Genomic DNA, 27002 nt, shown 5'->3' with positions numbered 1-27002 from the left:
CACGGGTCTCCGGCAGAAGCCGTCCTTGTTTGGCTGCATGTTTGCGCCGCCTGCTGCTGAGCTCCAGGCTACTCATCAGCGGGTCACTGCTCACGAGCATGAATCCGAAGAGGTCGGACATGCTGTGGAGGCGGCTGTCCTTGCGAGTGTGCTTCAAGCGAAACTTCCGTAGCTGCTTGTGGCTCGACTCCAGCGCCTCCTCCGACATGCACCCGATGGGCAGGAGACACCAGCTGGTGACCGTGGCCGAGTGGATCAGGAGCTTGTGCAGCGTGACAGGCATGCTGTACCAGCTGTACAGCTCCACGTACATCAGGGCGGTCTGCCTGCAGAAGCTGGCCAGTGCGTCTGGGTTGACTGCGTGTCGACCGCTCACGGCCTGCAATATCACATGCAGCCGCCGAATCAGGTCCCGATCGAGGCCCGTGCAGGCAGCGACGTCCTCGGCAGCTTGAAAGAAGCGCCGGGCGGTGTTCCCGTCGTTTGAATTGCCTACACCGCCGCCCCTTGGCTCGTCCACTCGAAGGCCAGTCTTTTCCCTCAAGCTGTCGTGGACTCGTTGTTTGGCTTCCTTCAGCTGCTGTTTTTCTTCCGGGGATGCCGCTGTCTTCTTTCTCAGCTGGAGACGGTATGCGATCCGTAGCAGCGCCTCCATGATCCGAATCCAACAGTGGAGGCTGCTGATGCCGTACTCTATGTTTGTCTCAGGTCGGGCTGATACAACGTCCAGATCGTTCATGATGCTGGGCGTGGCGGCGCAGATGCTGCAGGCCTGCGTTGATGAAGTGCTGGTGACAGCGTTGATGCATTTGCCGTCAACCATCGTCATGTGCAGAACGTACTTCACGACAGCTGAGGCAGTCCGCAGCGGTTGTAGCCCAGCGATCTCCTCCCTCATGCGGCTTGTCGTCTCCGTGATCACTGCCGGCGTCTCCTTGCTGAAGCTGATAGAGATGGGCCGGCAGAAACGAGGAGAACCTGGCGTCAAGTTCTCCCACACGATTGTGCCGCTCTCCGTCTCCAGCCGCAGCGGCACCACGCAGACAACAAACATATTGCTGTCGTGTTGGACGCCGCTCTGCTTGTACTGGCTGTGGGAGGAGGAGCCGTCCATTCCCCACTTGCAGGTCAGCTTTAGATCGGGGCGGCTCTCCTCTTCGACCGAGCTGAGTTGGGAGACCACCACCTCCTGTAGCTGTAACAGTCGGTTTGCTGTGTGGTCCAGCAGCGCCTGCAGATCGACGCTGGCTCGGTCCGGTACCACGGTGATAGCAGCAGCGGGTGGCAGGCAAACGGACTTGGCTCTGGCAACCGCTTTGTAGGGCGGGTACAGCTTACTTCCTTTTTTCTTGGCCGACTGTTGCAGCTGAGTGTATTGCGCTTTTGTAAGGTCCAAATCTACGACGAGCGACAGGGCCTCTTGAACGGTGTATGGCTCCGGAGATGTGGACTGTGACGCGAGCTGCGCTGCCAGTTGTGGGCCCCGGCTGGGAGAGCCGGCCTCCGCAACGAGCTTGGCCGCCTTCCGGTGTCCCTCCTGATGGAGAACGGAGGCCGCGGAGAACATCAGCTCCCGGCTACTGTGCCGCTTCCGCAGCACGGCTGTGGCTTTCAGCTTCGCGCGGTGCTTCTGCGCAGAAAATGGGAGACTGGGCCGTCCCGTGCCGCGCGACGTGGCTGCCTCTGCCTGGCATACGGGCCGTGACAGGCACACCGTCTCTTCTAGCCAGTCAGCATTCTCCTTCATGAACCACCTTTTGGTGCGATTGCAGCTGACCCAGCGCCGCCTGATCGCATAGGCTACCTGGCTCACATCTCGCACCGAATCCTCTGGCGCCTCCTGGCCAGTCAACGCAACCAACTGGTCACAAAAGCGTCGAACATCTTGAGGACAACATTTACCAATGCCTCTGCCCTCCAGTAAGGCTCTGGAAAGGGTCAGCCGTTTAAAACACATGCTGAACGCCTCACTAAGCTCGTCGGGTCACATCACGTTGTTTACAACATGGCGGTGGATAGTGGTGGGCGGGTCAGGTCAGGTCAGGTCAGGTCACGTTGTCAAGTAGCCACTTAAATATGGATACGAAGTATCTACAATTTATAAAAAAAAATATCTTAACATGTAAAAACTATTTGTGTTATGTAAAAACTATTTGTGTTATGTAAAAACTATTTGGAGCTTATCTCTAAAGGTCAACACATGATGTCACCCCTCCCCTCCCTCCCCCCAGCCCGTACTGACCGGGAACCCGCCGCAATCAGCTGACCGCCGCGCCGCGGCGCTGGGCAGCGGGGCGCTGGGAGCTACGCGACATCTTCTGCTTTGATGTCTTGTAGTAAAGGTTTCGGCAAATTTCGGCAAAAAATGAAAGTTGATTCCAATGCAGAATTTATTGGATAATATTTTGGTATGTGTTTCCACACGTAACACCGCGTATCAAACTTTGTAAGACTATGATTTGCTGAGTCAAGTCTCTGAGACAAGAAGCATGTGAACATTCTCCGTATTTCATTCAAAATTCATATCTTCATATTATTTTTCGAGCTTGTCATGCATATGGCCATATTCCTTACGAAGTACCGATGATAAAGACATATCGCAACATGAAGATGGTGCTCGACAAGACGAATGACCGAGCGTTTCGTTGTCATGTAATTTTTCGCCTTATTCGGGGAGCACGGTGCTTGTCAGAGCAACCCTTCACTTTGTGATGCATTTTGAGATATAAGTAATAATTTTTAAAGCGACTTAACCCTATTCCTGGCGGGGGGGGGGGCCTCAGGAGCCCCCCCCCCCTGAGGTTTTTTGGTTATTTCTCCCAAACGCGTTGAGCTAGGAAGCTCAAATTTTCTGACTTTTCCTAAAAGGCTTCTACGCAACATGTCTGAAAATTTTGAGTTGATCTGACCTCAGGTCAGGTCACCAGAGGCGGTTTGGTGACCCTACCTCAGAAAAGTTTGCAATCACGCCAGAGCTAGAGTTTTTGACCGATCAATTTCTTCTCTTCAGGCTTTAGTTAGGGTACCAGTATGTGCAATTTGTATATCTCGGAATTTTGATATCGGTGACCTAAGGTCAGGTCAGTTTCGCGACCTCCCCATTATAAGTCAATGGGGGAAAAATCAACTCCCTGTTTTTACCACTAAAACGGGTCGGAATGGCCCCATATACCATACATGACTTCATATACGATCAACCTTCACTACCTTGAGGTCTGTTTTGCTGTTGGGCAGCTGTGAGGTCATGTGACGTCATCAAAGGTCACCAAAGGTTTTTGGCCAATAACTCCGTACAGGAACAAGATACCGACGCGTGGATGGTCTCATTGTGTTCAGCTCGTCAAGACTCATCGAATGATATACATGATGACCTCGAGGTCACGTGACCTGAGGTCAACCTTTGACCTTGACCTTTCGAGGTCAACATATATATCATTCGATGCGGATTGACGAGAGGATCACGATGATGCCCTTAGTTTGTTCCTATCTTGACTAATTCGAAAGTTATTCGAGAAAAACGCTCTCCATATCTAGCGCCGCCATTTTGACTTTTTCGACCCCTGTGACGTCATCTTTGACCTGACCTGAAAATGACCTTTGTAAAAATTGTAGATCTTGACCGTGCGTATCCGATGCCGTTTACCGTTTGTCGCTGCGATGTGTAGTTTTTGAGATCTGAAGGGGGGGCCGAATCGGCCCCCCCCCGCCAGTTTCTTGTCCCGGCGGAGCCCGCCAGGAATAGGGTTAAGGTCGAATTCGGATCCGCTGGACAATTTTGCGTACAAAAGGTATGAAGAAAGTCGAAATTAAAATACTTGTTTTTGCCACTTAATTCGTGCTAGGATCGCATAAGTCCCTACGGCGCGCCGGCCGGCCGGCCGGCCGCTCATACTCAGAAATTTCCGTTAATCTAAGGAAAGACTACGCTCGCTTCGCTCGCTCCGTAATTATTTCAAGTTTCGATGTAAAGCCCTTGATAGCAAAGAACATTAAGCCGATGAAGCCGATCTCATAATTTTCAATCGCAACAAACCATTTCAAAGCACTAATCAAACACAATCCGGATTGGATTGCAAAAATTGGAAGTATGATGCAATCCAATCCGCAATCAAATCCTGTTTTTTGGAATGGAGTTCAAATCCAGGTGCAATCCACCAAAAAGGAATGCAATCAGGATTTTGCAATCCTGCAATCACAATCCTACCGATGCCTGCCAGCAACCCAGAACAGATTGTAAATATTTTTAGTTTACATTCTGAGGCTCCTAAGCTAACCTTGATGATTTTTTTCTGCTTCAAAATGCTCTTTATCTGAAGTGCGTAACATACAGAGTTAAGATGCATTCCACCAAAGGCTTTCCACCAAGGCGTTCCACAAACGACTCAATCATATAGGACCCAAAGGGTATGCAATATGCATATGAGGGTAGTTAAAGCGCCAGTTGAACGTAACATTACGCACAATTTATTGGTAACGTTTTCTTTAAATAATACCAATACAAATGACTTTGAATGTGACAGTTTTATAATTTTCCTTTTTTTAGTACAAAAATGCATGCAAGCTAACCCGCGCCCCGCTGGGCTATTCAGCCATACGCGCCCTGCTGAGGGGGGGGGGGCAGATTCCCCCCTGTTCCCCTGTCTAACCTCCGAACCGATGGTCGTAGAAAGACAGGGAAAACGGCAATCGAAAGCTCTCAACAAGGCGAATCTTAAGAGCCGATTTTTTTTGCTTAAGTAGGTCAGAGGTCAGGTCAAGGTCAGGTCAAGGGAACAAAATGCAAGTTTTTACAGTATCGGCCTTGCACCGTAGTTGCCGAAGAATGGACTGAGACTTATTTCCCAAAACATGTTCTTAGGCTACCAAGAAAATATTCGTTGCATACAATATCATGCAAAGGTCAAGGTCAAGGTCAGGTCAGGTCAGCAAAAAAGAAATATAGAAAAGTGCATGTGCGACGCATGTTTTATGGGTCATTTTATTCATAAAATTCAATAGGCACACTCAATAAGTGATACAGACCACATCTGGATGAATTTCAGGTCGAGGCCAGGTCAAGGTCAGGTCAAATGAGGTCAAATTTTGAAGTTGGTTGTTAAGGCCTAAAAAGGTGTCTATCAGATGCAGTTTTTCACGGCGAGTGGAGTGGTGTTATTTTTGTTTCCGTACGAGGTCTTAAACGTCTGAAAAATTCATTTTTCAAACATTTTGTGTTTCATGACGTCATAAAAGTTTGAATAACTCCCACAATTTTTAAGTGATTCTTCTAAAAATTTGTATGAAGGTGCACGTAGAACACTTCTCTGACATATATTCTGTTTTTTCGATACACTCAAAATTTCGGATTTTATAATTATTTTCCCAAAAAAGTTCATTGGGCAAAAATTCAAAATATTTTAAAAACCGAGATAGCCATTTGAAAGAAAAATTGGAATCACGTATAACCTTTTTGTTACGTCTTGATTCCTTTAAAAATGAAGATGTTAGCGGCAGTGGCGGATCCAGGGGAGGGCAAAATGGGCATTTGCCCTCCCCAAAGCTAAATCATGTGGGCAAGACTGTCCTTCTGCCCCTCCCAAAGCATGTAGAGATGATAAAATTAAATATGGCCATGATATGGCGTCGAGGGCTATCTGGACGTAAAGCAGGACTTTCGGTGACGGCCATTCGGAAGGAAGGAGCTGGACGTTCGCTGCTGATGACTTATGCCAGAATGCTGTAAATAGATCAAACTCCCTGAACTGATTACATGTAGGTAGTGTGGCGTTGTAAAGTCGCTTGGTCATCTCGGTGCTCAAGAGCAGCGGAAATCCGCGGATAGAGGGTGCAGGGGCTTCAGCTCCAGACCCATGGAAAAACATTGGAGTGCAAACATAGCTTTTTGCACCCCCCAAAAGCCGTATAAGAGGCCTGTCACACCACCAAATACATTTTCTCCCAAAGACCAGTGATCGGGAAACGAACGATCATGTGGGATCACCGATCATCAGACGTCCAGTTGTTGGTCAGGAGCGCCCTATGCTGGTCTTTGGGGCCCTCACCGGCTAGGAGTGTCCCGAACCGCGTTTGGTGCCCCATGACGGCATCTGAGGACCCCACGGAGACTCCAGGGGTTACGCTGCCTCTGAGAGCCCCCACGTCGGTCTCTGAGGGCCCTCGTGACACGGTCCTAGACCCATCAGGTCTGAGTGCCCACGGGCTTTAGATGACCCACGACGGCCTCTGAGGGCCCCAACACAACCAGGCTGCAGGAGCTATGCTGGCATCTGAGGAACCTGTGACGGTCTCTTGATGGCCCAAACGATGGACTCTGATGGCCTTACCACAGTCTCTGAGGGCCTTGCAAAGATATCTGAGGGCCCAGGGCCTATGAAAACCGTCATGATGGCCAAGGATCTTCATGACGACCTCTGATGGTCCTCTTGAAGGCTTCTAAGGGCCCTCACAACGACTTCCACACTGATTCCGCCCGAGACGGACGGTCCCTGAGGGCCCTCACGACGACCTCTAGGACCCAACGCAAGCTTCAAATGCCCACGCTGGCATCTGAGGGCCCCACGACGGCCTCTGATCGGGCCTCAATGCAGGCAGACTGCAGGGGTCATGCTGACCTCTGAGAGTCCTGTAACGAAGGCTCCAAGGGCCCACGCTGGCCTATGAAGAACCCTAAGAAGAACTTTCAAGACTCGAGCCTACGCTGCTTTCTGAAACCCTTCAGCACCTTCTGAGGAACCGACCCTGGTCGGGGCTCATTCAATCTGAGAAGTCGTGAAGGTCTCTGGAGGAGCCTCCATTGAGCCATTCAGTTTCCAGAGGTTTTTGACGGTCTTGTATGTATGTATGTATGTATGTATGTATGTATGTATGTATGCATTGACACCAAAAGCCTTCCACATATGGCGTGGCGATTACGGCTTGTAAGTAAGAGCGGACCCGTAGGGCTCTCAAAGGTCCACTGCGGATCCAGAAAAGTGGTTTGAGGCTTGCGGGTGGTGGTTAGCATAAGAAAAATCACCCAGTAAAAAAAAACTTGTCGCATTTCACTTATTTAGGTATGCTGTGATTTTGTGAGGTTCACTGAAATATGCAAGCATTTTGGATAACTTCCTGCATGGATTGTTTCCTTAACTTTTGGCTTTCATAAATCGATGATTGACAGTTTGAAAAAGTAAAGGGGGGGGGGGGGCAAAACCTTCAGTGGGGCCCCTTGAGAAAATTTTGCATCCCCATCTAAAATTTATCTTACATTCCTCCCAGTGCGGGGTGGATCGGATAGGTCGGAAACTTTTGCCCTCCCCAAACGGATCGGCTGGATCCGCCCCTGGTTAGCGGCGTTTGAAGTTTTGCCGTTTTTGAGGCAAAAATGGCGTGACATGACGTCACTTAAATGTTATTTTCTTAAGAATGTTTCGACGAATCTGGCGCCAAATTTCAGAGAACGTGTTAAATTGATGTATGATAAGGTACGGAAAGTTTGACGTCGCTGCCGTAACGCGTTTGGAAGTTATCGGCGAAAAACGGGACGTGGGAGCAGATTCTGCCCCCCCCCCCCCAGCGGGGCGCGGGTTAACCCTATTAGTGGCAGGGGGGGGGGGTTGTTTTTATCCACCCCTCAGGTTTTTCGGGAATATCTCCGAAACCGCTGAAGTTACGATGCTGAAATTTTCTGACTTTTCCTAAAACTAAATTGGGCACATTTCCTGAAAATTTCAAGTTCATAACTTTACCAGGGGCGGCTGCAGAGCACTGGGAATTGGGGGTCCTATTCGTGAAGCGAGTCATTTGGGCGAAGATCACGATGCTGCACCAGTTTTACGAACAGTGAATGAAAGGTATCATGTGATAACATATACAAAGTTATTGTGCATCCTCTTTTGACACGTTTTTGCTATAATAGGCGGATCCAGGCGTCCAAAAAGGGGGGTTATTTTTTACCTCCCAACATAGGTGCCCTGACACCGCCTATGCATGACCAATACAATTTTAGTCGTTCTCTCATAAGAAAATTGTAACATAACAAGACCATTGCCACCCTTTTCAGAAACAGTACCAACAAAAACCTTATTTACTATACTTTTTATGTACCCCCAATCTCAATGATCTGTATCCGCCTATGATTTTTGAAAATGCATATTTTTTGGATCCATGTGAATTCCTGGTTCATTCTCTATCGATCGGCAAAAGTTGCGTTAAGATTGGTTCAGAAACCTGGCCGTGATAAACAGTCTAAAATGTATCTGCAATTTGCCCGTTTTTACCCCCCTCTACCCCCTATTGACATTTTTTAATTTTATTTGTTTTTAGAAATGTAGATCTCGTTGAGCGAAATCGAATGCCGTTTGAATTTTGAAAATCGGCCCGTTAGATCTCGAGATATCAAGGGGGGGTCGTAAACAGCCCCCCCCCCCCTGCCACTAATAGGGGGTAGCCAGGAGCCTGCCACTAATAGGGTTAAAAGAAGTAAGAATCCAGTGATATTACATCGATGAACATCATATAAACGTTATAGCGGAAAATAATCAAATTTTGGAGAGATTTTTGATTTTTTGTTTTGCTTAGTGGACGCCACTTGCTCTTGTATCATTTTTTAAGCTATTTTAGGGCCCTAGGAAAACAAATCTGTCAATCAACTACCGCCCTTCATGGGGACAGTTAAGGTACTGCCAATCGCCATACGCATCACACTTATTCAGGGCTGCGGAGTCGGAGTCGGAGTCGGAGTCCGAGTTGGAGTCGGTCCGAGTCGACAGTTCTGCCAGGAGTCGGAGTCAGAGTAGATTATGGGCAGTGGAATCAGAGTCGGAGTCGGATTCGCGGAGAATTCATTGACTCCGCAGCCCTTTTGTTTGTTTGTTTGTTTTGTTGGGTTAGGCTCTTTCGGTCCAATGAGACCATTTCAGAGCCGGGAGGATGATAGGATATAGGGGGAGACATTGGTCTGGGCAGGCACCCTAGTGAGTCGCCGGGGCTGAGCCCGTCCAGAGGACAGGCCACCCAGCCCCAAGGCACTCACTGCACCCGGCTACGGGATGCGCTCCCTCGGGAGCAGCGGTGCCGCTCCAAGGGAGCAGCCCGCATGAGATAAAGTTGCCTGTCCACTGTCCAGCCCGGAAGGGGGTTGCGGCGTGGAGGAGAAGGATTTCAGTATCCTGAGGATAGAAGCACGGAACGGTGTTCCGCCGCCCTTTTACTACACACCACATAATATATCCAATTCCATGCACATTGCACACTGCTGGCAGTAGAGAACGGCTAGGTCACAGCGCTGACGGCAGCGACATCTGGAATGTCCTACATTCAGTCAATGGCCGACAGAGTGCAGCCTCAACGTGCAGCCGAAGGCCGTCGATAAGCTCCGTTTTGCAGAGAGTTTGAGGTAAGCTTACGAGACAGTAGGTAGTGCTTATTCACACAAGGATACAATATACTTACAAAATCCAGCTTCCATTTAGGTAGGCATGTGACACCTACGACATGAAAAGGTAACTTAATTTTGTTACTTATCTTTTTACAATGTATCAATTAATTAGATTAAAATGAATGTAATACAGCGTATGCAACAACGGACATGATTCCACTTTGAAATGGGATCATCATAAGTTTTTTTTTTAACCCAAGCAAACAGAATGATCCAATGAAAATGAAGAGATAGGTGCGACTACAACGATATGCTAACATTCAGCAGAGCAAAGTAACCCATCGTTGGAAAGCCAACTGTTTGACATTTGCTGTAAAACAAAGGATTTCGTTCCGTTCGTCTTAAGGCCTGGCTACACTATGCGTTTTCTTCATGCTTTTTTTTGCGTGTTTGCGTGTTTTGCGTGATATCGTTCTAGAAAAAGGAACGATATTACGTTTTTGTGATGTTTTTCACCTTAAATTTTAGTTAGGTACATAAGAGTTATATTAGCTTTTGTATATAACCAAAGTAAAAATTATATTGTTTATAACTTTTTTCCTAGAACGATATTACGCAAAACACGCAAACCTGCAAAAACGCACGCAGAAAACGCATAGTGTAGCCAGGCCTTTACGCTTTAGGGCAGGTGTTTGAAGTAAAGACCCCGTCCCGCGGCGGTGCAACTCGGCCTGGCACCGGCTGCGATTATGTTATTCGCCTGTTGTTACTGTGTTGCGAACGGGTGCCGGGTCGTATCATACATCCCCATGGGCTCACGAGTGGGACAAAGGCAGTAGAACATTCTGAACAGTGCATGAGGGAGCTTTATAGCAATGTCCAAACGGTTCCGTAAATTTTAACGAGCTTAAATAGACACGTGAGCTTCCTCAGCGGATTTTCTTTCCTGATGCCCCGGTGTTTCACTTTATGTAGGTAGACACTTTGACTTTCATTATTGCACTTGCACTGATTCATCCATAATCATCATTTTATGTGAAATATCCAATTGCAAGGAATCTTTTGGCAGTGCAAGGGGGCTCGAGCGCCTTCAAACCCTTAAATTATCCAACCCTGCCTACGCTTGCCTACCTTTCCTGCGAAGCGCGATGGACAAGACTATACCTATAATGCCGACTAACGTCGTGAAACCAAGGAAAAGAGGCAGGAGCCATTGAATATACTCGTAATAGATCCAGGCACGCGGTTTTGTAACCTCACATACATACAAGGCAATAGGCATACGATACATACTGTCTACTTGCGTTTTAACATAACGCAGTCTCTGCCAGGAGAGCAGACACTACTTCAAAAATCAAAGGCATAGATGCGATCCTAACGGTAAACGGAATGCATGCCGTGACTAAATATCTGTCGAAGAACGATTTAACAGAAAAAAGCAGTACGTCGAACTGAGCTCAAGTGCAATTATCTGTTGTGTTTGTATATAGGCCCCCCGAGGCCCCCTACTTGGACCGCCTCTGCGACCCCACGGTGCCGGGTGCCTGTGAGCGCCCGGCGCCAGCTGACCGTGCGCGCCAAGCGGCGTGACTGGCGCACGAGACGTGGGCTGGCGCTCGCTATACTTGTTTACGTTTCGATCTCTCTCTCGGCCCATTCGCACCTGTCTAAAAATAAATCGCGTTGATATTCATAAGCTCTTTCACTTCGAACCGATAAACGACAACTAAACATGGCGCGGTCGGTTTTGTGAATTACTACGTGATTGAGCATACCGCGATGACTATCATTCAAGAACTGACGGCACTGCTGGAGAGGCAAGTGAGGAGAGCCGCCGACGCCGACAAGCGCCTGGAGCGCTTGGAGAGGCTGCTAACCAGGGAGCCCTCCGCGGGGACGGACGCGACGACCGGAGTGTCAGAGTCGGGGGCTGAGCGAGGCGCTGATGGATCCGTTGGATCAGCTGCCGCCGCGCCGCCCGCCGGACTGTCTGCCTGCCGGTGTCGTCAACCCCGACCGCGCAACCGAAGTCGGCATCGACGTGCAACGACCGTGCCGAGTGCAGTGTTCCCGACAGTGATTTAGGAGCGGTGAGCCGCAGGCTGGAGGACTTTGAGCTGACGCTCAAATACGCCGTGACCGTTCGTCGGGCGAGCGATGGTGCCCATGTCACGTGCCCAGACCTCCGCGGCAACGAGGGACATTCCGCGGCGCGCCTGCCGGCCTACAAGAGGCGCAGGCGGCCGAGTGTCGCCCATTCCGCCACCGCTACAGATCATCAGTTTCTTGAGCGTTGCCCTACCTGTGGCCGTCGCCAGCACGCCGGCGGAGACACGTGTCGCGCCGCTGGCGCCATCTGTCGTGCGTGTGGCGAACCAGGACATTTTGAGGTGGTGTGCCACCAGAGGGCCAGCACCACGGCCGATCGTCCAGTGGCGACATCTGCAGTGACGAGAGTACGCGACTCACCGGTGGTGGCGCCAGTAACGGTAGCCGTCGGCACCGCCGTGTTGCCGCCGCCGGCGGACACGGGCCAAGCCGGGCGCACTGCGCTTCAGCCCGCCGAGCTGAGTGACGCTGCTGACGTCCACGGAGCCTGCCCGCCGCCGGCGGGAGGCTGGCCACTCGGCCAGCGCAGACCATGGACGGCGAGGCAGCCCCTGACAACGCCGTGTCATCGCCGCAGGCGGACACGGGCCGCACCGGCAGTCCTGCAGCGCAGCCGACTGAGCCGGTCGGAGCTACCGCATCCTACGGAGCCTCACCGCCGCCGGCCGGAGGCATCCCAACTTGGAGCACGGACCGAGTGTACCGAGCCTCGCCGCCGCCGGCGGGAGGCCCATCGGTAGCCACCGGCGCCGCCGTGTCGTTGCCGCTGGCAGACACGGGCCGAGGAGCCGGGCGTGCCGCGGCGCAGCCCACCGAGCCGGCTGGCGCGCGCGGAGCCTGCCCGCCGCCGGCGGGAGGCTGGCCGGCGCAGACCACGGACCGAGAGGCAGCCCCTGATAACGCCGTGTCACCGCCGCAGGCGGACACGGACCGAGCTGGGTGTACCGCGGCGCAGTCTACAGAGCCGGCTGGCGCCCACGGAGCTTCGCCGTCGCCGACGGGAAGCCTTCCAACGCGGACCAGCTACGGACACGGAACCGCTGACAACGCCGTGTCACCGCCGCCGGCGGACACGGGCCGAGTCGAGCGTACAGCGGCGCTGTCTACGGAGCCGGACGGAGCTACTGGAGTGTACAGAGCCTCGCCGCCGCCGGCGGGAGGTCTACAAACGCGGACCGGCGACGTAAACAAAACCGCTGGTGACGCGGTGTTGCCGCCGCCGGCGGACACGGACCAACCCGGGGTTACTGCGGCGCAGCCCGCAGGCCCGGCCGGAGCCGCTGAAGCCTACGGAGCCTCGCCGCCGCCGGTGAGAGGCATCCCAACGCCGAGCACGGGCCAAGGTGCAGCGGCCGGCCCCGCCGTGTCGTCGCCGCCGGCGTACACCGGCCAGATGGAGTCCACCGCAGGACAGTCTAGCGGGCCAGCCGACACCCACGGGGCCTCGCCGCCGCCGGCGGAAGGCCTACAAACGCTGAGCACGGGCCGAGGTGCAGCTGCCGGCCCCGCCGTGTCACCGCCGCCGACGGACACGAGCCAAACCGACTGTTCCGTGACACAGCCCACCGTACCCGGTGAGACTGATGACGCCTACGGGGCCTCGCCGCCGCTGGTGGGAGGCCCGCCGACGCAAAGCAGGGACAGAGAAGAGGTCGTCAGTGACGCCGTGTCGCCGCCGCAGGCGGACATGGGACAGACCGACTGTGCTGAGGATGACGCGTGTCTGGCGCCGCTCGTGGGCCCGGTTCAGGGGATGGCCGGAGACGCCGCTGGCTGTGATCCGTGGCCGCCACCCGACTCCGGAGCGCCGCCTACCGGTGACCTCCCGGGCGACAACGGGCGCGCCCGCTGCGGACGCCGGAACAAGCGCCCGCCGCCATGGGTCGCAGCAGTCGTGTGTGCCAGCCCCGATCGTCTGTTCGTTTGTTAGGGTGCGACCTCGTATGAGGAGTGAGACAACGTCGTGCAGTGTTGTGTTTTTGGCGGTTTCACGACTGTTGTCTCGAGGGGGAGATGTTGTGTTTGTATATAGGCCCCCCGAGGCCCCCTACTTGGACCGCCTCTGCGACCCCACGGTGCCGGGTGCCTGTGAGCGCCCCTGCCGGCGCCAGCTGACCGTGCGCGCCAAGCGGCGTGACTGGCGCACGAGACGTGGGCTGGCGCTCGCTATACTTGTTTACGTTTCGATCTCTCTCTCGGCCCATTTGCACCTGTCTAAAATAAATCGCGTTGATATTCATAAGCTCTTTCACTTCGAACCGATAAACGACAACTAAACATTATCAACGCAACATAAAGTTGGCAATGCAGACAAAACTTATTTCGGTATGGTTGGTAATCAGGTCAACATATACCTAGGAAATATCACCATTCGCTCACACTTCGCCCTTGTGGATTGATGTGGTGATCATGTTCTCAGTTCTATAAATCGTATCTCGTCAAAATTTGTCTCGCCATCTTACCCTTATCACTTCCACCTACTGCTCCAATTTCACGCAAACAGTCCTGTGTGTCTTGCCCCAACATCTCCCGCAGACACAGCTTCAACACAACACTGGTCCACTCCACGTCATCACAGCTACCGCAGCCATCGGTGTTATTCTTCAACTCCACATCAAAGAACTTAGCCAGGGTTTCGTCCGTCACCTGAACCTGTTTCAGCTGCTGGCGAAATCGCTCGTCGATCCGTGTCACTGTCGCAAACACCAGCATGGCTGAGAGCGGCAGCAGCGCTGCTTTGGCGCAGGGTCTGCGCAGCAAGGCAGCCGAAGACGGTGGCAGGACGTCGAGGAACAGCGGCGCGGCAGAAAGAGGCACATTGGGAGCGACCTCTGGACCCCATCCTCCAAAGTTGGTCGTCAGTTGGTGTACCCAGAAGGCACAGCGGCATGCCAGTCTAGGTTGGCGGCGCAGCAGGTACCCGATGATGTTCAGAATGACCACGCGCAGTTCGACGATCAGCTGCGGGCACCAGCCGTAGGTTTCTCGAAACTGCAGGTTTCCCGCCATCCGGTCCATCGTCGGTGACACAGGTGACGATGGAGTGCCAGGGGGCGACGCTGCAGCGGCTGCCGAGTTCTGGAGCTCTGCACGCGGCATAACCACTCTGGTTATCAGTGACGGCAAGTCAGGTGACGACGGAGGTGGTTCTTCTGGCGTCAGCGCTCGCTGATCTTTTGGCCTTGCTCCACCAAGATTTGCTCGTTGAGTGGGACTTGTGGAGGGACTTTCGGTTTCGATGAGAGCTTCATGACAGTTGGATGAGTGCATTGCGCTGCTTTCGCAGACATTGTGGGCACAAGGTTCGCGCTCTTGTCCGGCTCCAAACGCAGCTCTCTGCTCCTTTGCTGTGCTAGATTGCAACACTGATTGGTGGCTGAGCCGCTTCAAGGCTTGGTTTGACAGGGACTCCCGCTTTTCCTTTTCTACCATCAGATAGTACTTCAGAGTAGCACAAGGGTCAAGCGGTGAGTAGTTTCCACTTTCAGCAGCAAGAAACATTTTGATCATGAAGGCAGCATGTGGTCTGTCGGGAAGTAGCGTGTCAGTGGCCTCAACGAAAGGATTGTTACCCTTGGAACTCATGTTTTCGCTGAGTAGTTTGTGGCGTGCCACTTTCTGAACCCAGCTGATCTCTTCTTGCTGCACTGCGGCGAATACAGCAAGGGTAGCAAGAACTAGCCAGTCGCTAGCTGACCAGACTGTGGATCCTTCGGTTGTACGGGCTTCGTCGCCAAGCTGTGTGGACGTCACATCTTGCAGAAGGCCGAATGTGTCGCGCATGAGGTCTGCACAGCGCAACGGCCACAATATGTCCCGCATGGTGCCGCGCTTCGCATGCTGCATCAGACCGTTTGCCATTTTCATGCGGAAATCCTCGCTGTCATCACCTATCGCGTTCAGTGCGGGACGATACAGAGACGGCAGAGGCACCAGTGTTGAAAACCCCATCCAGACTCGCTCATCAACGCCATACAGGTAGTGCAGTGGGTTCTCGCGGAGGCGTCGCACAGTTGCCAGAGTCGCTGCAACGTGCTCCGGTGTTGCGTGGCTGATGAGGTTGTTCTTTGGGTAGAAGTAACTTGGGATGTTTTGCTGTTCCAAACATTCGATCATTTTGTCCAGAAAACGGAGCACTTGCTCGAAAACCATGTACTCCGTCCATTGCCCTGCCTCTGATGCTTCCAGGATCCAGAACATAAGGGTTTTGAGATGATAAGTCACCAACACCTTTGGTACTTTGAGATAGCACTTCTGTAGTAGCTTGACCAGCAAATAAACCTTCCTCTGGGCGGGGGTCATAGTCTGCGCTAGTCGCTTTTCTGGATCAGAGAACGACAGACGGCATTCGAGGTCTCTGTCTTCGCTACTGGCGTGTCCTGTGGTCACCACAAAGCATCTTCCATGAAGACGGATGTCGTCGACAGTCTCATGACTGGGCCAGTACAGATCTCGCTGCGACACCCTTTCAAGCCATTGACAAAATAATGGAGGGTGCCCCAGCAGCGGGAGAGCTGTCACGATATCGATGTCAGGGACCAAGTCGAGGCCCTGTTGTCCGCTATGTTTCGGCTCGAGTGTGATAGCTGGTCCTGAGGCGCTCACTTCATGATCAGCATGTCCACAGCTGTCTTTGGCCAGCTTCTCCAAACGCTTTGTGAACTCGTTGTTGGACAAGTAGTAAACAACTTTGTCATTTTCCTCAACACCTTTGCAGATGTCTCTTACAGGAAATGACAGGCCATACGTGTCGTTTGGCTGGTCAAGCACCACACGAACATAGCCCACATGACTGGCGCGCTGTTCATCAACGTACAGCTGTCCAGAGCTCGGTCGCACCTCCACTGGAAGAAAGCGAACCTCAGACATACTATCAACATCGGAAGCCTGGTAAAATAATGTTCTAGCACGCCCAGGAACTTCGTCCGGCGCACCAAGTTGTGTCCGTTCCCTGTACGGAGGCACTGAAAGTCCCTCTACAGACGACCCCGTAATGTGGATGACCGTGTGACGTCCATCTGAACGAGAATTGATCATGTGCTCCATGCTTTCTAGTGGAACCCGTCGGTGCAGAACGTACCGTTCAATCTCCTGTTCAGGTAGCAGATACCGCAGAAGCAGAGAGCAGGGACGTAAAGGTAGCCCACTCTAGGGGTCACGATTGCCCGAACCAAAGAATCTGTTCAGATCCGTATCAGGAACAGAGTAAAAGAGAGCACTCGTGTTGCCAGAACTGGCCATGATGTCTTCTGAGCTATTATCAGGGTGATGATAGCGGATGATGCTTTAGCAGCATTCACAAATACCGCCCGAAAGAACTCTTCATTGAACTCATTCTGCTCTCACTTGCTTCTGCTCACCGCCATCCAATTGAAGCAGACTGCAGACGTTTAGACAGTAGACACAGTACTTCTCAGCACTACACTGCAGCGAGAGATCACAATAACACGCCACGACTGCGACTGTGTGGCGTCCTGCTGGGCTGTATCAGCTGTTCAGTATCAGCTGTTTACTTTTAACTGCGGTGACTTGTCGCGGTGCGCTTGCTAGCCGCACTCCGCAGCTCAGTTATTCATCAACCAATGGCGTCGGACAACCAATGACGTCAGTCGTCGCGAGATGAGCACAGCTGGCCACCGTGCACTGATAGGGCCGGTCGGCTCCTACTTCCCGGAACACGGCGGAACACGATCGGCCGCCGCCGCCGCTGCGAGCATACAAACACGGACGCCAGAGCGAGCGTCACGTGACCTGAGGCACGTCCGACGACATGATCGCCAGCATTTAGGGGCTCTCTGTCTCTTTGCCACACGTGTGTGTACTGTGTATGATTGCGCAAGATAGTGAACACTCCTAAGCAGGGGCATTCCACGTCAAATCGAACAAAAATGGGCTGTTTTGCACCTTACCATCAGCGATTTCATTATAAATTTGTGAGCGAGTTCCTGTGTGGCCCCGGACATTACATTGATGTTTTTTGCACATTCTGACCACAGGTCTTCTAAATATAGGGCATCAAATTTTTACAAAATGTTGCATCTTTATATTTTTGAACGACCATAACTTTGGTTGTACTTGTTTGATTTGAATGAAATAAACCTTACTGTTTAGGTAATTTCTTAAGCATTTGTTTAGAATTGCACCTACTTAAATATATGACCTTGAAATTTGCTTAACTCTGTTCTTAAGCACAAATATTGAAATAGCAAAAAACACGTCACCTTCGATTTGGCTCATTTTCATATATTTTATTGCCTACCATATTCTTAACAACCTGTGAAAATATTAGAGTGGGCCATTCATAAGTTTTGAAGAAAATTGCACATATGCAAACGTATGTTAGCACGCGCAGTGGAGGGGGAAGAGCGAATTTCGCCCACCCCTCCTGTTTTTCGCCAATATTTTATAAGATTAATGCGAAATTAATTATGGCTACCTGTCAAGAATTGAATTGAACATCTCATCGTGCAAACAATAAGAAAATCGGTTCACAACTGTTCTAGTAATAGCGGTGTAAAGTGAACATCCTGTCGCCGCAGCGACGCGGCGACTCGGCAGCCGGCGCCGACCGCTACGCGCCGCCTGAATTGTAGACTGTGCCGGGACGGAACGGAACGGTTCGGTCTTTACATCGCGCTCCCTACCGCTGATTACGTTCGATTCGCGTCAAATTTTGTGAGAAGACTAAGAAATGTACAGGCAATCTTATGGTGAAAGAATTTTGAAAATCAGTTGGTAAACAATTGAAATATGAACGTGTAAACACAAAATTTGTGATAGCTGCGTTTCCCGCATCGGCCGAGCCCGCCTCAGCCGGCGACATGTTACTCTTAGCAGGCCTCTAACTGCCATATTTATTATTGGATTAACTAGAAATTCCCCATACATACTAAAAAATGTATGTTCTTTCGTATAGTGAAGATCAAAAGACGTGAAGATATCGTTGCGTGATAATGTTTTCGTTGAATTTACTTCATGATGCATTTCCACACGGCTCAAAATTCACCGCAAAATACCGTTTGCCTGAGACACTTACTATGGAACGTGAATGCTTGACTACGATGACTATGCATTTCCATTCTCGCAGAGTTTGGGATATCACTAATCAGCAATCATTCATTTCAGAAAGTGTACACAAGCAAGCATGTCTTGACTCTGTCTTTCAAGGTCACGCGCGGTTGCGTGATGTTGATGCATGAAAACGGCGTTTGTCGCGAAAGTTATGAATGGCCCACTCCAATTTTTTTCACAGATGGTTAGGAACATTGTGACGGACATAAGATGTAAAAATTACCCAAATCGAAGGTGACGTGTTTTTTGTTATTTAAATTTTTCTGTTTTAATTCAAGGTCAAATGCATTTCAAGGTCACTTCAATTTAATTTTACAATTAAAAATCAAAGCGTTATCAATTGCCTATAAGACCCTGTTAATATCATTTTGATACCAGAAAAGGAACCAGAGTTATAGCCATTTAAAAAATTGATGTGTGGCATTTTTCGCTATATTCGATGACCTATATCTCAGCGATACGTTATCAAATTTCGAAAATATTATACGTAACTCAGTTTTGAACCATGCCCAGTCTGCCTACAAATTTTCAGAAAAATCGAAGGGGATGACGGATTTCGGTGTTTGATTTGACGTGGAATGCCCCAGCATGCTTCACAAATCACAATTTATTGTGCCAACATGCTGACAAATAACAGCACAAGAGCAGAATCAGGGCAGCACTTATGTTTTGACATTACCTACATAATCCGGGCCCTGCTGGGGGGGGGGGGGGAGTGAACACCCCTCCGGTTTTTGGCACACGGACACCGCATCATACATCTCTTCCGCACATGCTGTGAAATTTTCAGACCAAGGTCACTCAAGGTCAGGTCACCTGGTCACGTCAAGTGGCCACGCCTAAAAAAATCAGTGCCCGTCATAGCTACACCGAGTGGTCGATCGCTTTGAAACTTTCATCAGTTGATATGAGCAACAATAGGTACAAAATGTTTATCTCGGAATTTCGCTATCGATGACCAAGGTCAGGTAAAGTAAGGTCATCATATACACAAAATGACATGACAGTCGATATTATTAGGCATGCTTTTCCATCAATAAAAATTCATTCGCACGCCATTGTCACAAACTCTCATGTCAATATATTCGTTGGCATTACAACAAAATTGATCCTTATCCCTCATCAATGAGTCAGCATGCCTACAGGCACACCGGGATACGGGGAACCATGCATTTTGGAGATGTTGGGCCCGTGTCCAATGGTGACAGTGCCCTACTCAGCCTCGAACTATGCCCCAGCCGACTATGTGACCTGTTTGTATTGATTGGTACCGTGACCTTGGACTAGCGCCCAAACAGTGGGCACTGGCACGCTATGCTATGCGGTGTAAGGTATAGGTGCTCACTAGACATGTCAATCGGATACCAACTTTTGGTATACCGATACCAAACCGATACCAACTCGGTATTTGGTATTTCAATCCTAATGTGTTTGGTATTTTGTTGGTATCATGAACCCTCGCTAACGTTTAAGAGGCTATAAGAAATCGGTAAAAAGTTGGTATTTTCCTCATGTTCCCAAGTTGGTTTGGTTTCGGTAATTCTCCACGGTTTTGGTTGGTATTTGGTTTGGTATCGGTATTCCGATTTTCTGTAATTGACATCACTAGTGCTCACCGCCGTCACGCCCATGCCGCTGACGTTTACCTGCTCTGCATTTCGTCTCTCCAATGCATGTCGTGTTTTCTCTCTATCATTGATGCCCCATTTATGTATTTCTGACTCAGGATCGACATAAGCCCATCATGTGGACCCGCCTGTAAGCAAGCCGAGCTGAATGTATCAATCTGAATGTGACTTTCGATGTTAGCTCGTTGGTGCCGGGTGTTTCGCCGCGCCGCGCATGCTCATGACTCAATTGGTTGCGGTGCTAGGGACCGCGGGGCATGTACCGTTTCCCAGCCCAAAAATTGCCCTGAGTGGCATGTAGTTGCCTCCGTTGTTGCAACGTCAGATTCTCCGGCCACCTGCCTTTGGTTTGTCATTGTTACCGTCACGTGCCTTGTGCCCGTTTCAGGCCCGAACCCCATACCACCGCTGCTGCACTACCGGAGCGGCATCTTTGGCGTGACTGCATTCAGTGGCAAATCGGTTCTATGTGTGTGAGATTGCCTGGTATTTGCCGTCTCAGTCTAATCCAGATTGTCAGAGAAGTGGTCTATGTGTACCTACATACCAAGTTTTAGAAGAATCGGTTCAAAAATGTGCGAGTTATTCAAAATTGTATGACGTCACGACACACAAAAATTTTGAAAAATGACTTTTTTGGAAGTTCTAGACGTCGTACGGAAACAAAAATAGCACCATTCGATTCGCCGTGAAAAACTGCATCAGATAGACACCTTTTTAGGCCTTAACAACCAACTTCAAAATTTGACCTCACTTGACCTGACCTTGACCTGACCTCGACCTGAAATTCATCCAGAGGTGGTCCATATCACTTATTGAGTGTGCCTATTGAATTCTATGAGTAAAATGACCCATAAAACATGTGTCGCACATGCCCTTTTCTATATTTTGTTTTTGGTGACCTGACCTGACCTGACCTGACCTTGACCTTGACCTCTGAATGATATTGTATGCAACGAATATTGTCTTGGTAGCCTAAGAACACGTTTTGGGCGATCAGTCTCAGTCCATGACTCCATTCTTCGGCAACTACGGTGCAACGCCGATACTGTAGGAACTTGCAATTTGTACCCTTGACCTGACCTTGACCTTGACCTCAAACTTAAAATTAAGTACATGTTTTTAGTTGTTCGTGATGAGATCTTTCGATTGGCATTTGAATTTTCCAAATCGGACCATTAGTTCGGGAGATAACAGGGGGGGGGGGGTAAAATTTACCCCCCCCCAGCCCCGCGCGTTCGGCTGGAGACCCCAGCCCCGCGCGGGTTAACTGGCAAATATTTGGTGTTTGGTGCAATTTCGTCAAATTAGGTTCATCGTAGCCCTGCTCATGACGGAATATCGGGCACCTATATGTGATTGAATTTGAAAGCAAAGAAGCAAAACAATCGACATTTTCACTCGAAAAACCCTATTTGTTATCAGCTTCTAAAATTTATCGGATTCCGAATTCATCAAACGGATCAAATAGGTGTCCAATGAAAAAGGTGCCCAATGTTCCGTCCTGAAAAGGGGCTACTGTTTCTTAGTAGGGGTTTAACCCTCGCCGGACCTATTGGTTTTCTACATACGCGCCGGCCGAGGGGGGGGGGGGCGGGTACGACCCCCCCTCGCCGTTTCGCCCCTGGTGGAGCTAGCGCGTCGCGGAAAAAACGAGCGTGTGCGCCGTTACGAGACGCAGAGATTGGTACCCGATTTTAAGGTCCTAGGACAACCGGTGACCTCTGAGGTCAGGTCAAGTGCCCCAGGGTACGGTTCAGTTTTTGGTGAATAACTTCGCAAAAAACGGCCGCAGAGCCGCGATTTTGGCAGCATCGTGTTCGCCTTGATCAGGCGCGTCGAATGATATACTTTTTGTCCGGGTCAGGTCAACTTGGGGTGTTGACCTCAGGTCAAGGTCAGGTCAGCACCCCCAGGTCACGAAGTTGGTCGAAAGAGGTCATGTCGCATATCATTCGATTCGGCAGGTCTTCCTGAGTCCATTGGTGGCTTTCCCGACTCGCTAGCTCAATTCGATCGGGAGTTATTGACGAAAAACTAATATGACCTTGATGACGTCATAAATGACGTCACGGAAGGTCAACATTGCAAAAGTGACGCATCTAACTTTGCAAGGAGTGCATCAAATCACGATTCTGTGTGCTTGAGATAGTTGGAGATCGTTCCCGGCGCCAGAATAGCAGTTTGAATTTTTCCCCATTGACTTATAATGGTGAGGTCACGAAAATGACCTGACCTCATATGACCTTTAGGAAAAATCCGAGATATACAAGTTGTGAGACTCATAATGGATACTAGATCCTGCAAGTTTCATTTCCCTGTGACATCTCCTCTGGCAGTGAGGGCGTCGCGAAGTTGCGACATCTGAAGACCGTGCAGAGGTTCACTTATGACGTCATAGGTCAGTGACCTGACCGGACCCAAAAATGCGGTTGGTGTCAAAAGATGCGGCTTGGATCAAAGGTCAGGTATGCCAAGTTTCAGCTCTCTATCGCCAGCGTGTTCGGAGCTATCGCGAAAAAACCCTATGGGGGGGCGGCACCCGCCCCCCCCCCCCTCGGCCGGCGAGGGTTAATGTAGTAGCAGTTGTTGCTTGCATGCCTGATTCACGAAATTATCAGGCATTATTTTCATTAAAAAACTTTGAAGAAACAAATTAATGATATGAAGATATTTATTGTAAAAGAGTTTTGGCTAGGTTTTATTCAGTTTGCTGCACGCGCCAGACATCCCGTCGTGACAACGGCTAACCAGTTCACTGCCTCGCATGCAGCCGTGACATTCATTCGGCCCATCTCATCGGTGCACCCGAGGCGTGGGACCTTGGCTCACCAGGCCGACCATATTCACAGCGCCGTGGGGGGGGGGGGAGGGGAGGGGGGCTGCCAGCGCGTCACCTTCCACCGCTGAGTCGTGAGTCGCCCGTCGTGCAGTTAGGACACCGCTGCGCTGCGCCGCTCAGCCACGCATACAGGACGACCAGGCAGTGTAGAATGACGAAGGAAGAAAGGTGACCTGCGTAAAAAGTGCTTTGGTATAACGCTCCCTTTATAGCTGATTTACGGTATGTGTGTTAAAATAACATTAGAGTGTTATTTAGAATGACAAATACCTTTGTGCGTTGTTTGCGCAAATTGTCAATGTGATGTCCAACCTTTCATTACTCAGCCTCTCGTCGGTTCTGTTTTCACTGCACATCTATTATTCTATTTCAGGATCATGTCCGCTGTAAAATGGGGGGGAGGGAGAGAAGGTCCAGCCTATATTATCCCCGAGGCCGAAACTGCCGTGCTGATGTTAAAAATGCAAACGGCTATCGATATATCTGTTACAGACCGTATGAAAACCCAGTCCGTTTGCAAACGGCCTGGCCCGGTCAGGCCGTTTGAAAACGGCCTGAAAAAGCCGTCCGTTTGCAAACCGCCTGAAATATCAGGCCGTATGAAAACGGCCTAGGCAGTTTGAAACGGCCTAGACAGTTTGAAAACGGCCTAGTCAGTTTTCAAACGGTCTGGCGAACTACAACAGCCTCTGAAGATTGAACTTAATGGATCCAGGCTGGTCGATGATCAGGTTGCATCCATGTGAATGCTTGCGCATTCCATGCCGAATGACTCGTCTACATACGTCGAACATTTTCTTACTGTGCTGATGCTCGGCCCGGACGTTTTTCGACAATATTACTAATTATACAAGTTCACGGTCCACCTGTGTACGGCCATCCAGTTGATGGAGCCTGGTGAAGCCACTACTGGTGAGGTCTGGTGAAACGTATCACTACAAGACTCACCGATTATTTTGCGGCATAAAACGCCGGAGCGCGCAATGGACATCAGAGTTCACATCAGTGGCGCGGGAACCGGGGGGGGGGGGGAGGGGCTAGCGGGGGCTGAGCCCCTCCAACTTTTCGGCTGTGGGGGGCTCGTAATGTATTTGAGACCCCCCCCCCCCGCTGGAGGAATGGAAATCGGAAATCTACCAACATAATTTCATAGATTCATACATAGGCGCGGGAACCGGGGGAGGGGGCAGCGGGGGAAGCTTGCTCCTACAGCTCTGGGGCCGTGGGGGCGGTGCCCCACAACTTTTCATGAGGTCAGGAACCGTTGGGGCAGCTTGTCCTCCCCTTATTAGGGATGTGGGTCGCAAAGGAAGAAAACATGTTAGTGAAAAATCCACCTCTTTCACTGGCTCGGCAACTCATTTGGCAGATTAAAACCTTTATTCCAGGCTGCCAAAACGGTAGTTTCTTCACTGAGCTGAGAAGGAATAGCGGAATTTTTTGCAAATACTTTCGTTTTTTTTTTTTTGTTGAAAAGGCCAAGGTCTGAAAAATAAGTGGCCTAAAACCGGTGAGAAAATTAGATTTGGGGGTACCCTAGGTTGATCTCTTTTATGGTTCAGCCCCCCCCCCCCAGTCTGGAAGAAGTTCCCGCGCCACTGGCTCACATTAGAGTCCTCACCGCGCCCGGTCGACCGCCGGCGGCTGGCCGGCAGTGTTCGCCACGGGCCGGGCCAGCCCAACGGGCCATGGGCCGGGCTGGGCTACGGGCTGGGCCGGGCCCCCAAATATCATCCAGAATTGGAGGATCAAAAGCATGCGATAGCATGCTTTTGCATCCGGAAATTCCCATTGGTGGGTCGCTGAAAAAAAGTTCGGCTGAGCCTGTTTGTCAGTATGTATGAGAGTTTGTCCAAGCTTTTTTGGACCTGGAGTCAAAATGTGTGGACCGATCGGGACCAACGTGGTACCGTTCGACTCGTCACCGGCGAGGTAAACTTTTGGTGCTGGCCTCGGTTCGCTCAGTGCTTCGTGGCACATGCTATTCCACTTCAAAGCTTCGGTGACACGAAATTTTTTGTCAAGGCTACAGGTCAACCCGAGGTCACGGACAAAGCCACACTGGCGGGACACATTGGTAACACCTTGAACCAGTTTCCAGGGGGGTCACCGTCTGCGAGGGGTGCAGGCTGCACGTGCTGGTGGCGGAAAGCCGTTTTGACGTGAGGTCCTCTGGCTCAAATAAATTTTGAGCTATCAACTTCAAAATCGGTTCAATTGTAGTCCCAGGCAAGGCCTCCAAAATAGTGCACATTTGGTTGAGCTAAACTCTGTGGTGCATGAGCTATGCACGTGCAAGCCGATTGCAACCCTTCGTACGTTGCCACGCCTGCAGGGTAAACGGCGGCTCTAACTGGTTCAAAACTTGCAGGTCATAAGAAAAAATGCATTGAATCTTGACATTTCGGCGAGATAATATCCGAGGGGTGCAAGCTGCGCGTGCGGGGGCCCGGGGTGCGTATTATTTAGGCCAGGGTTCATAATGTCCAGGGCACGATATGTCCAGTGTTCAAAATGGCCAGTGCCTTGAATGGGCCAGAGTTCATAGTGTCCAGGGATTACATAGTCCACCCAACCCAACCAAACCTAACCTATCCTAACCTAACCTAACCTAACCTAACCTAACCTAACCTAACCTAACCTAACCTAACCTAACCTAACCTAACCTAACCTAACCTAACCTAACCTAACCTAACCTAACCTAACCTAAGGTAATGATGTTTGCCTACCGGGGATAAGGAAATAGTTTCTCGCATGAATAGATTGCAAGCAATAGTAAATCAAATATTTTTAGGTTAAGTGGTTATGCATCAGGCTTCAGGCCTTCGGCCTGAAGCCAGATACATAACCACTTAACCTAAAAATATTTGATTCACTATTGCCTGTAATCTCTCCTAAGGCATTGCCTTCGGCACTGCACTGCTTCGCATTGAGCTGGTTCCGTGTTTTTTACATAATGACGTCACTTTCAGTGACTATGTAATCCCTGGACACTATGAACTCTGGCCTATTCAAGGCACTGGCCATTTTGAACACTGGACACATCGTGCCCTGGACATTATGAACTCTGGCCATTTTGAACACTGGACACATCGTGCCCTGGACATTATGAACCCTGGCCATTTCGAACACTGGACACATCGTGCCCTGGACATTATGAACCCTGGCCTCTTTGAATATACCCTATCTGCAGCCAGTTGGCCGCATTTGGACCATGCAATCCCTGGACATTATGAACTCTGGCCCATTTAAGGCACTGGCCATTTCGACACTGGGCATAACGTACCCTGGACATTATGAACCCTGGCCAGAATGAATGCTCCCCGGGCGCTTAACGGTTTTGACGATGGATCCTCTGATCACGGGAAACGTCGAGATAGCGACACAAAAGTCGGTACACTGATAGAACTAGACACATGCTACAGGATGCTATGAAAATGACTGCACTGGGGTGCCTGGGACATCAACTATGCACGTGCATATCTTACTGTAGGTAGACATCCACAGTCCACACCAATCTCACGTGCTTCCAAGCATTTTTGGGATGTTTCGGTTGGTTTCAGGTTCAGTCCAAGCTCAGTCTGGGTTTCGGTGGTTTGGCCCGGTGTGTGCCTTCAGTACCGTACCTCCAATTCTGGCCCAAGGCAACGCAAGAGCGCTGCCGAGTGCCGGCATCTAGTTAGTTAATAGGGTGTGTCGACAGAGGGGTTTTTCTCACAGATTCGCGTTAGACAAAGATATAAATTGGCGGGAGCATGCCAAAACACTATAGCCCTGCAGTTGTTTTTGCGTAAAAATGCGATTTGACGAGGCTCGGGCAGGTCGAAGTTACAGCGAAAAAGTCGCAGTCGACGGTGCTGCCACCTACATTGCCAATAACGGGCACTATCATATCGTTATAATTGGGGTAGTTTCAAATGAGAAATGACTTCTATTTTTGTTCAAACTGCTTAAGAAGAAATAAAACAATTCGGAAACATACATTTTTCCCAAA

General features: G+C 50.5%; 1 protein-coding gene across 1 annotated transcript; it reads left to right on the top strand.

Moving 5' to 3' along the window:
• Positions 1-11137: 11137 nt before the first annotated feature.
• On the top strand, positions 11138-13397 carry LOC122366956 (skin secretory protein xP2-like). Its single transcript, XM_043339648.1, has 5 exons — positions 11138-11179; positions 11389-11499; positions 11677-11841; positions 12045-12188; positions 12387-13397. The coding sequence occupies exons 1-5, from the start codon at positions 11138-11140 to the stop codon at positions 13395-13397; spliced, it is 1473 nt and encodes a 490-aa protein (XP_043195583.1).
• Positions 13398-27002: the final 13605 nt, after the last annotated feature.

This window comes from Amphibalanus amphitrite, unplaced genomic scaffold (assembly GCF_019059575.1).
Source record: "Amphibalanus amphitrite isolate SeventyFive unplaced genomic scaffold, NRLGWU_Aamphi_draft 000841F_arrow, whole genome shotgun sequence".
NCBI lineage: Eukaryota > Metazoa > Arthropoda > Thecostraca > Balanomorpha > Balanidae > Amphibalanus > Amphibalanus amphitrite.
The sequence above is the reverse complement of the archived record's forward strand: the minus strand, read 5'-3'. Positions and strand labels throughout refer to the sequence as shown.